The sequence below is a fragment of the Epargyreus clarus genome, unplaced genomic scaffold (assembly GCF_041222505.1).
Source record: "Epargyreus clarus isolate Ecla_fem2 unplaced genomic scaffold, WU_Ecla_fem_2.2 ptg000008l, whole genome shotgun sequence".
NCBI lineage: Eukaryota > Metazoa > Arthropoda > Insecta > Lepidoptera > Hesperiidae > Epargyreus > Epargyreus clarus.
Window position 1 is genome coordinate 4,189,211 of NW_027332216.1, and position 21,667 is coordinate 4,210,877.

Genomic DNA, 21,667 nt, shown 5'->3' on the forward strand with positions numbered 1-21,667 from the left:
ACCAATTAATAACCTTAAAACAGTTCACATAGGAATATAAGTATATTTAAAAAAATCTTAATAATCACTTGAAGACAACCTTTCTTCTGTCTGAAGTCAGTTAAGAAATGTTTTAATTGTCCGATATGATTAAATGTAAATATAAAGAATGTTTTACTTACGTTGTTTATTTGATATTTCCATAGGTTATCTCACGGAAGTTTTTGTATCCATTTTGATTTATTGCACTGCATATATGGATCTTCTTTAAGCAGGTTCACGCTATCAGCTTTAATATAGTATGGCTTCATTTCGGTTCACAACATAAATTCAACCAACTCTAACAGCAAACGATTTAATTATTATTTGTCTTGTTTGGTTTCGATGTAGTGACGTCACATGACATTTGAGGCAGCACTGTCGCCGTTTTGGGATTTAAAATCCACAGATGAAAAATCGAAAATTTCTTTTTAAAAATTAAAATACTTAGAACGTATTAAAAAATAAACAAAATACTGCATAATTTATGTTTACTTATAAGCTATCATATCCAACATATTTCATATTTTATTGTTATAACTGTCAAGTACCCAATTGAATATTATAACCAATCCATGTTTATTTATAGAACTACCAATCAAACACTCGGCTTTAGAGTTTGCTTTATTTGTTTCACACTTAATTATTTTTATTTGTACAATGTGTAATTAAAGTTTGTATTCAATATAATAAAAATAATTGAATTTTTAGTCCATGTAACCGAAGGCATACAGTGTAGCCAACATTAGAATTATGTCTTCTGACAGCTTGACTTTATGTCAGCAGACGGACAACTAAAGAAAAATAAATTTAGTTGTGTTGAACTTTGAAGCCGTGAAATAAATTAAAATGACAGTCCAACAGCTTAGCTCGAATATTTCTGACGACTCAGATGATATGGTTAGTTTACCATCGGAGGAGGAAATTTATAGGCGAAAATATCAATTGTTATTGGAACGATGTGAAGTATTGCAACAGGATAATGAACGAATAGTGAATAGGTCGGTGTTTTTACGCGATATTCGCGGTGTGTTAATGTTTTGTGCGAGTTAACAGGCTTGTTCCGTTTTAGGATACACGAGGCGAAGAAAATAACAAAGCGGTATAAAAAAGATATAAAGTGTTTGGTGGAAAGATTGGACAAGCATGGCGATCCTTTCCGTACCGCAACTGTTGAGTTCGACACTAAACCTGAAACTGCTCCAAAAATACCTCGTTTGGGAGCTAAAGCTCCTGCGCCAGCGAAACCTGCAGACAAACAGAATGCTACGGGAGGTAAAAAAGCTGGTCCTAAAAGAAAAAGCAAGGCCGACAAGGTATTGTTTACACATTCTTTACTGCGTTTATTTCGAACCTTCTATAAATTCAGTGACTACCTTTGGTATTGGGCTAGTATAATTTGCGCAGTTTTATTTTAATTCCTTTAGTACTAAGTTTATAAATTTAATATCTACTTAAAATATTTGATTTTTTCTAATAGATTTTTTAAACATTCTTACAGCCTGAACGAGACCCGAATGCACCTAAAAAGCCATGCAATGCTTTCTTCCAATTTTGTCAAGAGCAGAGACCACTTGTGGTGGCCGAGACTTCTACAGAGATGGGCTCAGAACCAACCAAACAGGAGATCACAAGGCAACTGGCATCAAGATGGAGAGCTCTCACACATGATGAGAAGAGGGTATGTTTTAATTAATTCCGTTTAATTTACACCAAAAGTCACCCCCTTTTAAAATTAATCTGTTTACATTTAACCTTCGTATTTGGGTCACACAAAAGCAAAGGAGTTTCAAATTTCAATACAGTTGGTCCAATAGTTATGAAGCGAATGGGTGTGACATACGCATGGACACAGGACCGAGTAATACAATAAGAGTCGTAATGTTATTAGTTTATACAGAACCCTAAAATCATGAGTTTTACATGTTTTAATAATAGTAAAAATTAAAAATATTCAAGGATTTTTAACACTGTATCATATGTATAATACTATTGTTAAGCAACAAAAGTAAGTGTTATAAATATAGTTCATAAGTAATCTATTTTTAAACCTAAAGGAAAAAATGGATGTTATAAGTTTACTGCGGCACTATGTGTTTGGGATTGTAGGTCTCAAGCAGGTGGACCAATGTGATGTTTTTTTTGTAACATTACATTGTTTTCAGGTTTACGTAGCAATGTTTGAGAGGTCAAAGGAGAAATACGCAGAGGAAATGTCAGCATACATAAAAAAGGAACAATGACAATTAATGCAACAGAATGTTTTACCAGATAATAGCTCGTAATGCCCTTGTGATCATCAGCTTTAAGTTTAATTATACATACATTAATTATATTGTTAATAAATAAATTATACAAAATTACTTTTCAGTAAGTTTATTTATCATAATCTTTAACAAAACAACAAAATACGTAAGCAATAACCAATTTGTTCCCATAAATAATTTCCCGTATATAATATCCAATGGTGTGTATGTTCTTTATCCCTTGAAATGGTCCTTTTCGAGTCTAATAGCTCTCATAGTTTCAATAGGATTTGATCTCTTTGCATGGTTCATTACCGTAGCCTCAGTAACTCTCATAAAGGGATTGTACGTTTTCTCTTCAGCTATTGTTGATGGCACCTAAAAATAAAATTAACAAAATTACAATTTCGGTAATATTATAATAAAGTCACACATTCAAAACATTGTTGTTACAACTTTCTGTTTGAAGGAAATTTGTTAGATAATAATAAAAAATGGCTAAATTACAAATATCATAAACTTGCACACTAAACTAGTGTAATGTTATGAACCATTTAAAAACCTTTAATCAATTTATTTTATGTATTTTCTATGTCATTGCTAGTTCAAAACTTAAATAAAGGCAATGAAAGAAAAAGAATAACATAACAATGTTTATCTCATCAATCATCATCAACAATCCATTACTGTCCCACTGCTGGGCACGGGTCTTCTGTCATAATGAGATGGATTAGGCCATAGTCCACCGCGCTGGCCAAGTGCATATTGGTAGACTTCACATACCTTTGAGATTTTTTTTAAGGTTATAAATCTCTCAGGTATGCAGGTTTCCTCATGATGTTTTCCTTCACCATTTAAGCAAGTGATAATTAATTTCTAATATGCACATAGTTTATCTACATAAGTTTTATTGTATTGGTGAAAACTAGCTCTAAAATTGATTTTATAAATACATACAGTTGGTTTTCCCTCCTCTCGTCTCCATGTGGACCAAGCAATCTTATTCTTAACACTCTCATTGTCTGGCTCTACATGGGCTGCAAACTTCAAGTTCTGCAAAGTGTACTCGTGGCCACAGAACACCTTGGTCTGGTCGGGAAGATTCCCCAGGATATCAATAAGGGCTGTGTGCATTTGTTCTGCTGTACCTTCGAAGAACCTGCCACAACCACCCAGGAATAATGTGTCACCTGTAAATATAAGTTGTAAGTATCATTAAAATGTTGAATGTGAAAATAGAAATAAAGGTATAATATGTATATAAATAAAGGTAAATATTTGTCTCTTTTTCTCTCTCTATCATTTACAATATGTAAAATATTCAGAATGCACAATGATTTTCAATTTACTTAGACATATAAAATTTTTTTTTTTTTGGGCAATAAAGATAATAATATAATGTACTTGAGAAACAATGAGTGAAGCAATACAATTTTCAGTTAAACATTTGGGAAGTTTATTTTTAAATATAGAGTGCTAAATAGGTGGCAGAATTTCCAAAATGTTACCAGTAAACACGGCAGAATCATTTCCCTCTTCCGGAGCTGTAACAAAATAACAGATATGCCCAGTTGTGTGGCAGGGAGTGAACAAGCATTCTACGTTCAAATGACCAATATTAAACTTGGTGTTGTGTTCCACTTTCTTAGTTAAAGCACCGATACGATCGTCCCCACCATACACTTTTAGACCAGGGCGAAGCTTTACGAGGTCTTCATTGCCTCCTGCATGATCCCTGAAAATGAACATAAATTGTTTTTCTTGTTATACATAAAATTAATACAGGCTACATAAAAATCAGATATTTTTGTCTTGTTTTCAAATTTGATAACAGGGTATATACAAATATAATATTCAATTAATACTTTACTTAAATATTTATATAGAATAATATAAATATTATATAGAATTGGAAGTAAAAGTTTTATGAGTAGCAAAGGTAAAGTAACTTTATATCTTATCATTGTGGAAATACTGATTACAGATGTAAATATGTTGTTGTCGTTAATGTTGTGTACAATTGAGAAATAACAACTCAAGTGTAGAATGATTTGAAGTTAAATTGAGAAAGTAAATGGCAAAGGCTACGTATGGTAATAACTTATTTGCAAAATAATATTACTCTCCTCATTCGCAGATTTATCTCAAAATTGATTATCAATACAATTGGAATTTTATGACATACTAGCTGACCCGGCAAACGTTGTGTTGCCATATAAATGAAAAAATGTTAAGGGTGAACAACCCTTATCATTTAGGGGTATGAAAAATAGATAGTAACCGATTCTCAGACCTACTGAATATGCATAATTTGGTGATAATCGGTAAAGCTGTGTCGGAGGAGGACGGTAACTAACATTGTGACACAAGAATTTTATATATAAGATGTATGTGTGCTTTACAACATCTTTCAAACCAGAAGAAAAAGCATTTACTATTATACTATAACACAGACATAGCTAAGGTGGTGGTATTTCCATACCACGCATGAATATGTTGATATGTCGATCTACTGTAAATATATTTATGTACATTATTTTGTTTTAGTCATAATAAACATTAGGATTGTTTAATAATTTTAATTTATAGGGTGAATAAGTAAGTAAACGGGTCTTAATTACCGTACATATACAACTTGACAAACTTTAAAATAACCCTCTAACCAAAGAGTACAAATAGCTCAATGAACATTGTGCATTTTCAACTTATTAACTTATTCACGCGTGGTACGGATTTATAGTTACAGGTGTACTAACAAGAATTAAATATGTAATAAGGTATTTTTAAGTGTAAAAGCAGTTTAAATAAAAAGTCTAATTACCAATGATGATGAGTAGTAAGCACAGTGGTCAAGTTAACACCATGCTCCTCAATAGCCTTCAGTACAGTCTTAGGTTCCACTGGGTCGACTATAGCTGCTTCCTGTGTGGCTTTATCCACGATCAGGTACATGTAGTTGTCCTGCAAAGCTGGTAATATCTTCACGTCCATGTTTGGGTATTCATGGAGTTCTTGTGCACTGTGAGATCCTCGCTGGTTCCAGGTTAAGGCTGGAAGGTATAAATAATATGACTATATAACTGCAAATAATATTAATAGCTATTTTTTTGTTTTGTGGACGTAGATTAGTAATAATCTGTTTCTGGATTTAAATATTTGAATGTGTGCAGAAAATGTGCTTACTTAAAAAAAAATATGTCCTTATTAAACTATGTATTTAACCTAATATCGGGATCTTGAAGAAATAAGCACAAGAAAACGAGTCAAACAAGTCTATTTTCATCTATGTAAATATTGTAACTAATTTACATAAAAGCTAAATAAAAATATTTTAACAGTGAATTCTCACGTTCTCCTCTATGATATCTACACTAATATTATAAAGAGGAAAACTCTGTTTGTTTGTTTGGTTGTAATGAATAGGCTCAAAAACTACTGGACTGATTTTAAAAATGCTTTCACCATTCGAAAGCTACATTATCCACGAGTAACATAGGCTATATTTTATATGAGATATATTTGATAAATAGATTTTGAGGCGGTACAAAGTTTGCCGGGTCCGCTAGTTATGGTATATGGTTTCGAAAAATTTAGTAAAAAACACAAGCAATTAAAAATACAGGGGGGATTACGGTTCTTACGGCGCCAAGATTTGAATGCGGATCCGTATAGATTTCGATGAGACAAGACGAAAAGTAAGAATAAATTTTTTTGATATCTCGCTTAGTTTTCGAGATATCGATACTCAAAAATTATTCGAAAATTTCGATTTTTTGCGTTTTAAAAGTGAAATTGCCGAGGAACGGCGCGGCGGAAACGGGTGCGACTGGTATCTCCGGATAGGGGAGGACGTGCAGAATACGGTAGAAGAAAAATGAAGAGAATTCGTTAAGAAACGGCGGAGGAAAATGAGAAAAACCAAAAATTGATTTTTGAAAAACGGAGAAAATTATATTTAAAAATTTAGAAAACGGAGAGAAACGGAAGTAGTATGTGCGAAAAGGTATCGTTGAGACGAGTACGATAGTATAAAATAATTAGAAATCGGGCAAGGGACAACGAAGTTAGAGGTGATTGAAATTTGAGTTGGTATTGGTTAGGTTAGGTTAGGTTCAGTTAGGTTAGGTTAGGTTTAGGTTAGGTTAGGTTAGGTTAGGTTAGGTTAGGTTTTTTTTAAATTATTATTATTATTATTTTCTATTCATTTATTTTGCTCAGCTAACCGGGTAGCTGGAAAGTACTGATAGCACGGGCCTAAGCCAAGTGACTATCAGCTGGGTTACTCGTTAGAGAGAGAGAGTGGTTTTGCGTTGTAGCTTGAAAGAGAGATGAGGGTATGTTTAAATTGATATGTTGGTGCGGGTTGTCCGCTTCACATTGTAGGAACTTCCTCACCAGTCTGCACGTGTTTAGTATCACTGCCTTCTGCAGCAGGTGGTAGGTGTTAGAGGGCAGGTTTAGAGAAATAAGGGACCGGTGGAGCTGTTTTGGTATTACTCCTGTTGTGGACAACACTATGGGGACTACGGTTACTTATTATTATTATTGTTATTATTATTATTATTATCATAATAATAGTGATAATCATAATAAAGGATAAACTATATCTTCAAAAAATTTTTTCAATAAAATTCCAACATTTTTAATAATGTATTTATTAATATCTTGAAAACTAAGCAAGATATCGAAAAAAATTATTCTTTGTTTTCGTTTTCTTTTCCAAAAATCTATCGAAATACATCATTAAAAGATTTTTTTTTTTTTTTATTTTTCGATTTTTAAATATCGATATCTCGAAAACTAAGCGAGATATCAAAAAATTTTATTCTTACTTTTCGTCTTGTCTCGTCGAGATCTATAAGGATCCGCATTCAAATCTTGGCGCCGTAAGAATCGTAATCGTGCCAAAATACATAACATTAAAGCCAATTGAATATTTACATACCCTGAAAATAAAACTTTGTGATTCGCTGCGATAGCCCGAAAGGCAGTGAGTTTACGGCTCTCGCAAGCATTGAAAAAATAACAAAAAAAGTATATAATACTTGCGTCCTCTAAATAATTAAATGGTGTGGTTTTGTTTGTTAGTTAAGCGAACAAACTGGAACAAACCTAAACGAGAAACAGCGGATTTATATAAAAAATAAAGTAAAGTACATATAGATCTTTAGTTTTCTTCTCACGATTGAACGAAATATCTATCATCTGTCATTAGTTTTGACATGACCTCTAATCTCTTATCTGTTTTGTACTGATACTGTACCACGGTATTTATTTAAAAAAATGCTTAAATTTACATAATTTATTTAAATACAAATTTAAAACTCTTTAGTCAATAATTATAAAATTTTCTAAAATAAATAAGATTTGGTAAACATTTGTGTTTAATCGCAATATAATTATTACATTTCTGAACGAAAAAATATCTTTCACGTTGACAAATTTGTCAACAATACCGCATACCGCTAATGTCAATGTTGTTAATTGTCAATCACACGTGCTGTTTGCGTTTTTGGTTGTGAACTTCGTAAACTTGTAGATTTTTATTAAATAGTGCGACAGATATGGTGTAAATATAAATAATCGTTGAAATAATATAAGAACCATGAAGAGCAAACCTGTAAAACATAAAACGACCAATACCTTTCGGGTGAGTTCTTTTTAATACTTTAAGGTTACAATAACTTGTGTATTTTTTTAATGAAGAAGAATTAAATGTGCTTTAATAATTACTATTTTTCACGTGAAATTTCCCTTGTAATACGAAATTTTAAAATGTGCAGGAATCCTTAGATATTTTCAGGTTGATATGAGCCTATGATCTTCTTTCTGAACTGCCTGCTAAGATGTATGTTTGCGCGGAAGTTCTTTCTTTCGTTTGTTGTTACTCTAATAATATAATCAACCCATGCTATATCGCTGCATAAAAATAAAAATTGAACAAAGATCTATTCATAAATACTTTATGTTTATTTTCAGTTTGTGCCCTTTGCCGAGCGTATAAACTCCATAGACATCAGACATGCAGCACTTTACCATATCGAACATGCTTACTCCAGCCAGCCAGAGGAGAACCAAACCCACTTTACCTTGGCAGTACAGAAGTGGCACGGCCTGAACTTAACGGAGAACTTTAAAAAGTTTAAAAAGGAAGTGTTCGGCATTGTGACAGTTCCACAGCTTATACACAAGAAGGATGAGGTCATTGAGATACTTGACAGATATTTGAAATTGGAAGACCAGTTGTGCTTGCAACCATTGTTGGAGTAAGTTTTTATTTACCCTTGCTTTTTGAAATGAAACTATATATTATTGTAATCAAAACTGATCAAAATTAGTCAAATCAAAGTAATTTATTAAGGAAACCTTATATGCTAATCATTTAATTAATAATTTTTATGTCAGTTATCCAGTTAACCAGCAAACAAATTTTTAATTGTAATACTTTTCAGTCCTACCATTAAAATTACATCCATTGTATCTTATTTCCTCTATCACTTATTCTCTTATACATCAATTGCTGAATTCAAACAAATATATTAACATGTACTTTTTATCATTTCAGAATATTGGTATCGCTAGCAAAAGACTTAAGAAGCGACTTCTACCCACACTTTCCAAAGTTCCTTGATATCCTCATAAGTTTACTGAACACCAAAGACGCAGAAAGATTAGAATGGACTTTGGTCTGCTTAGCATTCCTGTTCAAAATCTTAAAACCGTACTTGAAAAAGGACATAGCAGTGGTGTTGAAGAGAATTATACCACTGTTGAGTGAATCACATCCGCAATATATTAATAACTTCGCGGCAGAGAGCTTTGCGTTCGTTGCGCGCGATATCCGTGACAAAAAGAGGTTTATTGAGCTTGTTCTGAACTATCTACATACAAATGATAATGTGAGTAAATTTTTAACGATACAATCATATTCATAATTATGACTAAGTATTCATTGATTAATATAAATTTTTCATATAATTTTTTATAATTCTGCAACTGAATGGTAGGAACAGAACCTTATTACTAAGCCCGTCTGTCCTTCTGTCTCTCTATCACAGGGCTCTATCTCTTGTACCATAATAGATATTCACTGCAAATTTACGATTATGGTTGAATTTCAACCACTTTGCAAACCTTGTTTTATGAAATGTGTTTTCTTTTCCAGGCTGTCACTGGTTGTGGTCATCTAATTTTTGAGATATTCAGAGGAGTTGGTAATAAATTTCATAGTTGTGTTGAAACCTTCCTACCTCTTCTACTGCAACATCTAAAAGAAAAGACTGAACATCAGGAAATTCTTTTCAATGTCCTCACACAAACGATAGAAGATAGTTTGCAGACAATATCACATAAAGAATTTGGTATTTTTTGGAACAGTGTTCTAAAGTATACTGAAGAAATTTTGAAAGAAGATGATGAGAGTGCTGGGTTGGAGTATATTCTACGTTTAGCAGGACAAGTGATTGAACACCAGAAGGGGAAATACTTAACAAATCCACCACAATTCGCTCTATTACTAGTGAAGGTTATATGTGCACAGTCGTCAGAAAGAGTGTTAGAAGTATGCTCTCAAATTGGAGCACTATTGCTCCTGTCACCAAACATTACGTTGTCTCAAGAACATGCCGGTATCATAGTCAAAGTGTTACTGCCGTTACCATATCCAAACATCTTGGTGAACTTTGTGCAAAATGTGATCGATTATTCACAGTTCGATATGCATATCTTGCCGCCATTCTTAAACTTTGTTGTCCAGTCAAATTTTGATGACCAAGCCATGTGTGCCTTATCGAAAATATGTTTGATAAAATCGCCCCTTTCCAAAAATGGTCTTAAGTTGTTTGAATGGGTGAAGTATCCTTTAGATTTCGGGAAAGGATTACCTCTATTTATGGAGTATTGTAAAAACGTACTTACCATGAACATTGAAGATATTGTAGAACATCCGAATAAATTAATGAATGTATTATTCTGTTTGCCACATGTCGAAAAGCTTGATGTGGCTTTCTGTGTGAAGCATTTAAGTCAACTAGTGTCTAGCCTGTTAAATGCACTATCAAATTATAATCTTAAAGAACCAACAGAAGAAAATAAATATCATTGTGATACAACACCTTTGTCAAGATGTGTTAGAAAGATTATATTCGTACTAGCAAGTACTATAGAGTGTGCGATTCATATATCTAGTTGTAAAAATCTAAAAGAGATATGTGAAATGGATATACTATTGCCTGTACTTCTGCCTTGTGCAAGTGATCCCAACTATTTGGTAGCCCTGCATCTTGTGGACTTGTATTTGACAGCATATGAATATGAAAATGGGTTAACATATCCAATATTATCATTGGTCGACTCTTATCTTAGAAGTAACGTTTCGTCGCCATTTCATATTGTAAGTATTTTCTTTCTTTTTCTTTAATAAAAAATGGCAAAGCAAATGGGTTACTATAAGGTACAATGAAAAAAATTTATCACTAATTAATTTTACTATTTTATATTTCAGGTTCGTTTGTTGACAACACATATCTATAAACTCTTTGAAAATGTTGAAGAGCTGAACAAAACAGCTGAAATCGGGGCGAATGTTGAAAAATTTTCAGTTTTCAGTAATTGTTTTGCTGTGGAAAGTATTAAGCCGTCGATTCAAGAGTACAGAGCGCAGCTTAACATGTTACAAAAGATGGCGTTTAATACAACTCAGTATGAACTTGCGAAAGGCACTGATTTTCATCTCTTTCCTTTGGATTATTTGCTCGGAGTTTTATATGTAAACTTCAAATTACTTTGGGAACCAGTGACTGAATTAATAGCGGGCTTTAGGAATTCATTGTCAAGTGATACCTTCTGGCCCACATTCCATAAGGCATTGGTGACTTCTTTTGCGAATGCGAAATGCAACATGAAAATATTTCAGTTTGAATCTGATATTGAAATGGACAATGACATTCTAAAAACTTTATATTTGGACTACAATAGTATTTCGGAAAGACCCGATCTATACAATTATAGGAATTTAATTCTCAAAACAATGACTAATTGTATTCAAGTATGTGAAGCAAGGAATAGAGATGTTGTTGTTTTGTTTCTTAAGTTCATTGATGAAGAATATAGAAGGAATGATCATACAAATGCACTTAAAGTTGACATTGAAACACACAATAAAGATGAGATGGATGTCGAAGAAAGCAATGTAGACGAGAATGAAGAAACAATAGCAGACATTGATGAAGCTTTAGATAATGTTAAAGAAACAGTAAACGGAAAGGCAATATTTAAAACACTGATAAATATCATGCAGGTTCTATCTCAGTTCAAAAATCCGAGAGCTCTTCATAAAGAACCAGTTTTCTGGGAACTTTACATGGAGTTTTTAAAGAACAAAAATCCTGGATTGCAGAAATACGCATTGGATTGTGTATTGAATTACAAGAACAAGAATGTTATTGCATACAAAGATAATTTGCATAATTTGGTTGACGAAAAGAAATTCAAAGACGAACTTACTCAGTTTAAAATAACAGAAGATTCACAAGCTATTCAACCTGAAGATCGCGAACACGTTATACCAATTGTATTAAGGATATTATATGGAAAAATGACGTCAAAACTAGCTGCAGATAAGAAAGGAGGTGGACAAGCCAGACGAGCTTTAGTCATGAGGTATTTGAGTGGCTGTAATGAAGAAGAAATAAAGACATTCATTGAAATGTCCTTTTCATATATGAAGCAATATATGACAATGGAGCCAACAGAAATAAACAATCATATAAAAAGTAATTTAGATCTGAAATCAGTTATAAGCCCAAGTAAATTACATAGCATTCTCAATTTGTTTGATGTTGTCCGAGAATACTTTGGAGGTCATATTAGTTATCAGTTACTGTCGTATCTCCTAAAAATATATTATGCTGTCTGTTCAAATGTGGCGAGTGTATTGGTACAGGTAGAAAAAATACATGTGGGTTATGTGAAAGTTATGAAGAATCTGAGAACTCTGGCCCTAGTTACTTTGAGAAAGTTATTCGATCAATTTCATAAATACGAATGGACAAAGGATGAGGTACAATTGGTTTTCGAGACTTTAATCTGGCCTTTGATTCCCAAACTACATATTGAGGGTATTCACAGTTCCACAGCGTTATTGAAACTATTTAATGTGTGGTGTCAAAATCCCAGATATTTTGTTCTACTCGTAACCAGTTATAAAAATGACGCGTCATTGAGTGCTTTACCTGCGGTGTTCAAACTGTTACTGGCTCCGAAAACGAGCCCCGGTGTGGTAAACGTCATCTTGGATATGCTTGAAAAGTTGTTAACTTTGACTGTGGATGATGAAGAAAAAGATGTACCAGCTATAGAGACTCACAATATCGTAAATATAGTAGAAACGCACAGTGAACTTAATTTTGGCAGCAAAATTCTTATACCTCACTTACCTAGTATATTAGAGGTAATGAAAAGGCGTATTGCTAATTCCGCTAAATCAAATACGGTCAACAAAAGAGATTTACTAATTCTTTCAAGAGTAACAGAAATGGTGACAACTCCAGAAATGTGTGATGAGCTATTAGGCTTGCTTTTGCCAATACTAGTCAAAAAGGTTTGTATGAATATGGCAGAAGAAAACATGGAACATGCCGTCACTACAATCATCAATCTTTTAGGGCACAGCAGCAACCCTCAAGTGTACATTAAAAATATAGCAGTACTATTTAATAAAGTTAGTATGGTTGATGTTAGAAAACTAATTATTAAACTACTCTCCTCAATCGCTGATAACGTGACTACAAATAAAGAAGTTTATTCGAAAATGGCACATATTATAACTGAAATGAATGCTTTCAACAAACGGTGGATAGAACAGCCAGATTTCGATAGAAGATTAGACGCGTACAAGGAAATATATCAGATGCTAGAAAATAACGAAATAGGAGTTGATCTTGCTGTATTGATAGTCAACAACTGTTTCTATTTCATACGAACTGAAACGGATATCGGGTTACGTGATAGCGCTGGCTTATGCTTGAAAAAGATTCTTCCTAAATTGCTGATGAAGTACCGATCTGCTAAAGACGGCCAATTTCTTATAAGGGATACTGTACTGTCATTAATATCAACTGGAATACGAGACACAAAAAATGATATTTTGCGTAACGAAGCAATAACATTACTCGGTGAATTAGCAAGAGAATGTCCAGAAGCAGATGTAGTTCTCGCAGATTTGTCAAATCTAGTGAACAAGGAAGATAGGGAAGTCGACTTCTTTGATAACATGTGCCACCTTCAGTTACATAGACGTGTGAGAGCGCTTTTGAAATTCAGTAAGGTCTTTAGAAAAGTAGTAAAACTCCCCACGCCGAGAACGTTAACGAATTTCATATTACCATTAGCCACAGTTTATATTTGTGATGAAAAGTATACAGATAAGAACAGTTTAATAGACGCATGTATAGAGGTTATATCAACGTGTTGTAGGCTCTTACCGTGGTATCATTACGAGGTAATCTTAAAGTTATATTTGAATAAAATGCGACATTCGACAGACCATCAGAAGCAGTTGACTCGTATATTGGTCGGCATAATAGACGCATTCCATTTTGATTTTTCCAAAGTTAAGGATATCGAACTACCTAAAGCTTTGACTTCTTCACTGAAATCTGAGAAAAATCAAATGAAAACGAAAGATGAAAATGATCCTGAAAAAGATAATAAAGTTGATGATTCTGCTAACACTGAAAAAGAAGAGTTTAATGATAATGAAGATAATGAGAAAATTGAAGAACTGGAATCAGAATTATTACAGGCTGATGATAAACCAGAAAATGAAGAGGTATTATCGAAAAACGATCAAACTGTGCCTGCATTTGAACGGATCACAAGCGTATCGCCTTCAGTCGCGAATAGGATAGTCAAGTCACTGTCAGCTGGTCTACTACCGCAACTGAATCGGTGAGCAGCAAGTAATTATTATAAAATCGAAAACCCCACTGCTAAAAAAAATTTTCTGAATAGAGAAGTAGTTTGCATGTCACTCCCACAATTAAGACAAATCTTCATATGTTAAAATTCATCAAGACGTTTGGCTTGACGGATTTGGATAGGGTTTGGGTAGGGTGTGAATGAAAGATACATACGAACATTACCTTCCATAGTCTAGTAAACACATTTTTTTGTGATTTTGAAATTTACATCAATCTATGGAACATTTTTGTTCATATTCAAATACATTCATTTGTTTGTAATTACATAGTAGTGTTGATTTATAGGCCTGGGTCGTATAAGATTTATTTGCTTGTTGTTACACCAGAAAGTCTGTGCCTTACATAAAAAGTCAATATCTTTACCTTTTTCTACCTCTTTACTCTCCTACAAAACCTGTTTCGGAAATATCTTAATTTAAATAAACTACCCACAGTGCAATCGGCAAAATGACGGACCACGAAGAGTCGCACAAGGTGAACCGTAGACGCACTGGTCTTGCAAGACAAGAGGAGGACATGCTGAGAGTGCCAATCGCGTTAGCTCTTGTCAAGTTGCTACAGAGACTCCCTGGGGACTTGCTTAAACATCAGCTACCTGGGTACGTTCAGATTGCCAATTACCTAGCTTTAATATAAATGATCAACTAGGACTAGATAACTACATAGTTTGATTTAAAAATAATGGACATTTCATAAGCTTTTATTTTCGAAATCGTTGTTTGTTTTTCATTGGATAATTTTGAAAACGGCAAGCAGGATTTGTTATGTTCTCTTGAATCCTGTGAAATTTTGGTTTCCTAATTTTAGTTACATCAACTCCACATGAATTTGTATTCTATGAAAGCCAATAAACTGCCATTGTTTTTCTAATACTATTTATTATTAAGCACGATTTTAAATACTATTGTTTTATATTGATTGACTTTAAATTAAGGTATTTTTATGTTCAAACCTCATGTTAACATGAATGTACCTTTTGTTACAGGATAATAATCAAGTTATGCTCTTTTCTAAAGTCTCCTCTAAAGCAAGTCAGAATAGCAGCGAGGGACATAGTGAAGAAAATAATGATCACCGTGGGCACACCATATTTAGGGGTATTTCTGGAACACGTAACACTTTTGTTAACACGAGGCTTTCAAGTTCATGTGTTAGTAGCCACCATACATACGGTATTGGATGCTTTGAAATCAGAGTTTAAAGCTGGCGATATAGGTAGTAATCTTGAGTATATTCTCGATGTGTGCACTAATGATTTATTCGGAGCACTGTCAGAGGAAAAAGAAGTCGATAAACTCCATTATAAGACACCAGAAGCAAAACCTAGTAAGAAGAGTTATGTAACATTAATGATTGTGGCTCAGAATATAACAGAGAATTACTTGATTAATCTCCTCCTGCCATTCAAAGAGGTATTACAGAAGCACCATTCGAAGAAGATAGTGTTGAAAGTGCAGGAAGCCTTAATGCATATAACAAGTGGTTTAGTCACAAATAAATTTATAGATATCGAATCGCTATTTGTGTTCCTACACGGCATTGCCTCTGAGAGTATACCAGAATTTGTATTGGGTGCTCCGAAAAGAGAACTAACTGAAGTGCAAAAGCAGAAGATGTTGCGAGCGAAACCAGATTGTTTTATTATACCCGAAGCACCGAAACGGAATAAGGAATCACAAGCGAGAAACGTTAAAACATCTTCTAAAACAAACGCCCATGTGTTAGTGGAATTCAGTTTGAACATTCTGTATGTAATACTTAAAAGAGAAAAGGTTCCAAGAATGGACTGTAGAGCGTTTGTAGACCCTCTTATACCTTTATTAGTGGATGCATTGAAAAGTGACCATGTCAAAGTAGCAACAGTTGCTCTAAAATGTATTGGGTCTTTATGGACCATTAGAGTGAGTACGCCGACGCTAGAAGAAATGGTTCAGGACATCGTGAAGACGATATTCGCGATGTTACACAAGTATGCGACCTTTGAAATTAGTAAGCAGAATGATAATTATCATTTAGTGAGGAACGCTTTCAAGGTATGTAGCTAAACTATTTCTTTTCCTATAACTAAAGTATATTTTGAAGGTGGTAGAACCCTTTGTGGCTTGACTCTGGCGGCACCACTGCCACACCTAATACATACTATACACCTTCCTGCCTAATAACAGCAGTGTTAAACGCTGCTGTGTTCTGGTTAGAAAAGTTTGGCAAGGGAGACGTTCAGCGTAGTTAGCGTAGACTTTCCGAGGCGTTCCAGCTTAGTCCTCAGGGGTAGCAGCGCATCTGTGGCCAACCTCAGGTTGGAATGTCTAATGATATCTGGGATTGATTACCCCAGATGATCAGGTGGACTGCATGCTTGTTTACAACTACTTCTATATTATAAAAAAAAACGACAACAAAGCAGCGCTTAATGCTGTTTTTATTAGACACAAATAGGCAATTTAACTAAACATATTTTTTTCTGTATCTATACAGATAGACATAAATACAGATTTATGCCCAGTAAAGTGCTGAAATTTTGACAACAATAAAATGTTAATTTCAAGAACGAATATGAAATATGTGAAAGTAATTTTGAGAACGAATAATAGTAATTTGCTTCATTATTTTCCAGGCCATCACAGTTCTAATTCGAAACGTAAAGTACTACACGCTAGAAGCAGACCAGCTAAAGACGTTACTTTTATATGCTGAGGAAGATTGTCAAAACGACGAGAGACAATCCAACTCATTCTCTCTGTTGAAAGCTATTCTGGAGGCGAAGTTGGTGTCTACTGAGCTGCATGAGGTCATGGAAAAGGTGTCCAAGATATGCATACTGAGCGAGTCGGCTAGGTCTAGGTAAGTTATTAAAAAGAAATGAAAATTTGTATGCTGTTTTCACTGTTCAGTTATAATAACAGTACTTTCTGCCACCACACAAACATATAAGAGGATCATCCGTGTTTTTTATAATACATTAGACGAGTATGCTGTCCATCTGATGGTAAGTGGCTACCGCCGCCCATGGACATCTGTAATCAACTCCACATAGGATTAGATTCCTACCTGAGGTCGGCCACAGATGCGCCGCTACCCCTGACGACTAAGCTGGAACGTCTGGATAAGTATGTCTCCCTTACCACCCCTTCAAACCAGAACACACCAGCCCCTAACACTGCTGTTATTCGGCAGAAATAGTTGGACAGATATCAAAAGTTCAAGGTTATATCTGATCCTGGTGGGGATCCATTGTGGGTAACCCTGCAGTAGTGCCTTTTCAAACAAACTGTCCTTCCTTTATTACCCTCTTAAGAGTGGATTATAAAAAATATATTCCTAGCGTACGTCATGAAAGGAACCTACATCGTCACGAAAGGAACATATTACGTATTTTCAAAATTTTATATTTTTAGTTCATTCATCATAATGATTATGTCCGTCAGCACGAACCTTTTATATGTTTTTTAATAATTGTACTTACAGAGAGGAAGCGCGAGCAATATTCGTGAACTACCTGACGCACTACTCGCCGGGGAAGCGAATGGAGAAGTTCATACAGTTCTTCGTGACGCAGCTCAACTACGAGCTGCAACACGGCAGAGAATCTTCCCTGAAGTTCCTTGATATGATTATTAATAAGTTACCTGTGGTAAGTGTATTATAAACGCTTAATTTATTTATTTATTCTTTAAGTTATATTTAAAGTTGAGGAAAGAGCATGGTACGGAAGGCGAAAAAAGTATTGGTGAAACGATTTTTGTAACAGAAGCGATTACGCTGGGGTGCCATTTAATTACTATTGGATTTATAAATATGATACGGCACGGATTATAATAAGATACAGATACGATATGATATAAAGTATGATTAAAAAATATATCAACCAAATATACCAGTCATTTTGTACTACTTTTGTTCTGTTATAGTTGTAATACTTTGTTTTCTTCCAAATCAATGCCAATTCTTCCAAAGTTCTTTTAAAATATGTGTAGTACGCCAAAGAATTATAACTTTTTGTGTGCGCACATAGCAAACACGCTTTTATTCTGTTTTCTATCTCTCAGTTGTTTTTTTTTGTTTGTAGACCTTAAGTCTATTTGTAAGTTGTAAGGTATGTTTTTTTTAATATATTAACATTAATATAAATTCGCCATCTTTCAGCCTCAGCTAACAAAGCACAGTGCGTACATGTTCCTAGCATTAGGCGCTTGCATGGTCAACGACAGTGCACCAGAATGTAGAGCATCGGCCGCGGCGTGTATAGAGGCTATGTTGAAGAAGTTCCCCACGATGGAGAGGAATAAACTCTTTGATCTAGTTGTAGCGTTCTTTGAAGATACTCAGGTTAGTTTTTTAAACATTTTTGGGATATAAAAGTAGCAAGAAAGACTTAAATCTGATGGTAATAGAAATTCTTAAGGATTAATAAAATGGAGTAGCAAACGATAATCTAACCTACTCAATGATAAGTGGCAACCCAGACAGGACTAACTATAGGTGTAACTGAGATCGGTCACAGATATTTTCAGGATTAAGATAAAATGCTTCGTAAACGGTAACTCCCTTTCCACACCCTTCAAATCAGAACACAGTAGCGTTTGATAATTTTATTATAATGGCTTATAATTTCGGAGGTACCTCAGCAACCCTATTTTGGCAAAAAAAAAATCCCAGTCAAAACACGAAGAGGTTTTACCACCTAAATTAACATTGTATTAAGATTGTTAATGAGAAAGTATGGCTTGATGATGACCGAAGTTTATTAATAATAATAATTTATTTGTGTGATTATTTTTTAGCCCGTGCACTTCGAACTAGCAGCGCAACTAAGCATTCGTTTTGTCAACGTAGAAGAAGATGAATTCAAAAGTCGACTCCCAACTCTCTTATCTCTAATTAGTAGTAAGATTCTCCTACTCAGCAACGATATTACTGAGGGCCGGTTCGTGAAAGTGAGTTTACACCAAGAGGAGAATAAGACTGACGAAGAAAAACAGAATGAAAAAGACCACAGTTTGATACAAATATTAAATCTTATCGATAAAATTACGATACAATGTGCATCGACGCTGAAGAATAAGAAGTTTGCAAGCAATTACGATGATATAGCACAGTATTGCCAAACGTTGTTAGCGTATCCTCATGCGTGGGTTAGGCTTAGGGCAGCTAAGGTTTTAGGGCAGATTCTATCAGCAATTGACGTGGCAGAATTGAATCTCATAGCGAAGAAAAAATTGGATTGTGATAGAGGGTTTATTTATTATGAAACGGAGGAATCGTTGCGTAGTCTCATATTGGATCTGTGTGCTCAGTACACGCCTAATGTTCCTAAGGAAATGGCTGATCAGGTATGTTAACTAAACTTCTGATATGACTAAAACTGTATTATTTTATTGAAAAAATCTTCAGCAAACTTAATAAAATCAGTTATCATTTTTAATTCGTGCTTTTGGTCCTTCGAGCCAGATTTGTGAGTTTCAGCAATTAAAATCAAGTATGATTGACGTATCGCAAAGGATATTAATTTAAAATAACTTCTTTTTTCAGGTCACATCAGTTCTTTTTGAAATAATGAAAATAGTTCATTCCATGTCATTCTTTAAGCTGTCAAATAAGGAACCAAAAGATGTTAGTGAACTGGAGAGTAGCACTAAAGTAAATATTCGATGGATATTGTTCAAAATGAGGAAGGCTATCAATGCAGAAGTAGCTAAGGCACCCGTTTGTATGAACATTGTAAGTATTATGTTGCATTTGCCTATTATTTTAATATTATAGTATTGTATAATATGAGACTGACTCACACATGCAGCGACCAACTTAGTTCTTAAGAGAAGTAATGCATCTGCCATCATTTTAACGCATGTAGCACTGGTTTATACGGAGTTGATATTAGATATGCATCAGTTCAATATTATAAAAGATGTTAAAACGAGCATATGACTTTACTTATTAAACCCATAACTTTCGCTAGTGTGTGATATCAGTTGATATTAAATACTAAGACTTTTAATCTTATCGTTTATACTAACAAGATACGTAGCAAAAAAGTATATAGCAAAATAATTTTTTATTATTAATATAATGGGAAAAATAAATGAATTCCTTATTTACTAGATTACTTAGCTTTCCATTTTTCAATCTCCATGTTTGGCTTGGCATGTCCATGGTTATGAGTTTGATTTCCGGCTGATTTTGGCTCTAGAATTTTGTAAAAAATAAGTCCATGGTACTTATAAAAATTCGAAGCAAATATAATTCATCTATATATTGCTTATAAATGTTTTTTCGTTTGTTATTTCCAGCGCACAGCTATATTCACGATATGGTTACACGTGATAAGTTCTTTTGAGCTCGAGGACTTAAACAAGGTGGTTGATGTGATCCTACCCCTGATAGTCCGCGAGCTGTCTACAGGGGATGCGATGGCCCCAGCATCCCCCGTGAAGCAACTCGCGGGGAGATTGGGGAAGAAACTTAGACGGAAAATAGGGGATATCGAGTACAGTAAGATGGCTGCTGAGGTGCAAGCGAAGCTGAATATAAAACGGGCTGAGAGGAAGAAGGTTGGTACTTTTTTTATAGTTATTTAACCTCATAAAATGTTTTATCTACTAAAGTTTGAAATTTCACAATTGTTTTACTAGATATTGACAATGCGATTTTTGGTAGGTAGTTGCGTAGATTGGTTATTAATAAGCGTTAAAGATAATTATGTAGAGTGTAGCAGGAAACTTAGACAAGATGTGGGAAACAATTGGGAATATTGAGGATGGCAATATGAGCTGCAAGGGTCCATGCAAGGTTAATTGGATAAATTTTAATTATCATTCATTCTGTTGCTGTTTGATAATTCTTACAACCGATGATGATGGTACAACCCTTTGTGGTTCGTTTCTGGCGGCACCACCGTCACACTTATTTCTTGCTAATAACAGCAATGTTAAACGCCGATCACAGGAGTCCAAGTGCATTAATTCTTGTGATCAATTTATAACTATTAACACGTATTTTTCTAGATCTTGCTGCAAGAGAAAGTCCATAACCCAGAAAAGGCGGCTAAGAGAAAACTGCTCCTACGAGAAAAGAAGAAACAAGCCAAGAAAGCCAAACTGGACATGATGCACGGCAAGAAACCTAGGGGCAAGAAGCGTAAAGCAGAAGATATCGATCTTGAGGCTGGGTTACTGAGAGATGATGAATAGACTGATGGATTAATAGAGTTGTAATAGGTAGAAAAAGTAAACAGTGATCTAATCGAGGGTTCAAATACCAGGCACGCACCTCTGATTTTTGAAACTTTTTATAAACTAGCTGTGCCCCGCGGTTTCACCCGCGTTAAAAAGAAACAGCGGCACAGCTACTTCAAAAATATAAGTAGCCTAAGTTACTTCTTATTATAAAAGCTACCTGCCAATAAAAGTCCCGTCAAAATCGGTC

At 34.3% G+C, this 21,667-nt stretch overlaps 4 protein-coding genes across 4 annotated transcripts in view; 3 read left to right on the plus strand and 1 right to left on the minus strand.

Moving 5' to 3' along the window:
• Positions 1 to 21,667, plus strand: part of Nasp (Nuclear autoantigenic sperm protein) — a 186,609-nt gene that overhangs the window by 98,815 nt on the left and 66,127 nt on the right. The gene's annotated exons all lie outside the window — the stretch shown is intronic.
• On the plus strand, positions 778 to 2,381 carry LOC140744176 (uncharacterized). Its single transcript, XM_073075670.1, has 4 exons — positions 778 to 1,019; positions 1,091 to 1,334; positions 1,520 to 1,699; positions 2,184 to 2,381. The coding sequence occupies exons 1-4, from the start codon at positions 868 to 870 to the stop codon at positions 2,259 to 2,261; spliced, it is 654 nt and encodes a 217-aa protein (XP_072931771.1). The 5' UTR covers positions 778 to 867; the 3' UTR covers positions 2,262 to 2,381.
• tzn (hydroxyacylglutathione hydrolase tenzing norgay) lies at positions 2,379 to 7,457 on the minus strand. The gene is made up of 5 exons (XM_073075668.1): positions 7,210 to 7,457; positions 5,086 to 5,314; positions 3,773 to 3,999; positions 3,222 to 3,454; positions 2,379 to 2,642 (listed from the first exon to the last, which is right to left on the minus strand). The coding sequence occupies exons 1-5, from the start codon at positions 7,277 to 7,279 to the stop codon at positions 2,499 to 2,501; spliced, it is 903 nt and encodes a 300-aa protein (XP_072931769.1). The 5' UTR covers positions 7,280 to 7,457; the 3' UTR covers positions 2,379 to 2,498.
• Positions 7,756 to 21,439, plus strand: LOC140744177 (small subunit processome component 20 homolog). Its single transcript, XM_073075671.1, has 14 exons — positions 7,756 to 7,914; positions 8,244 to 8,530; positions 8,830 to 9,163; positions 9,430 to 10,656; positions 10,768 to 14,213; positions 14,680 to 14,844; positions 15,231 to 16,278; positions 16,860 to 17,086; positions 17,711 to 17,876; positions 18,389 to 18,571; positions 19,027 to 19,575; positions 19,775 to 19,963; positions 20,533 to 20,793; positions 21,247 to 21,439. The coding sequence occupies exons 1-14, from the start codon at positions 7,870 to 7,872 to the stop codon at positions 21,430 to 21,432; spliced, it is 8,313 nt and encodes a 2,770-aa protein (XP_072931772.1). The 5' UTR covers positions 7,756 to 7,869; the 3' UTR covers positions 21,433 to 21,439.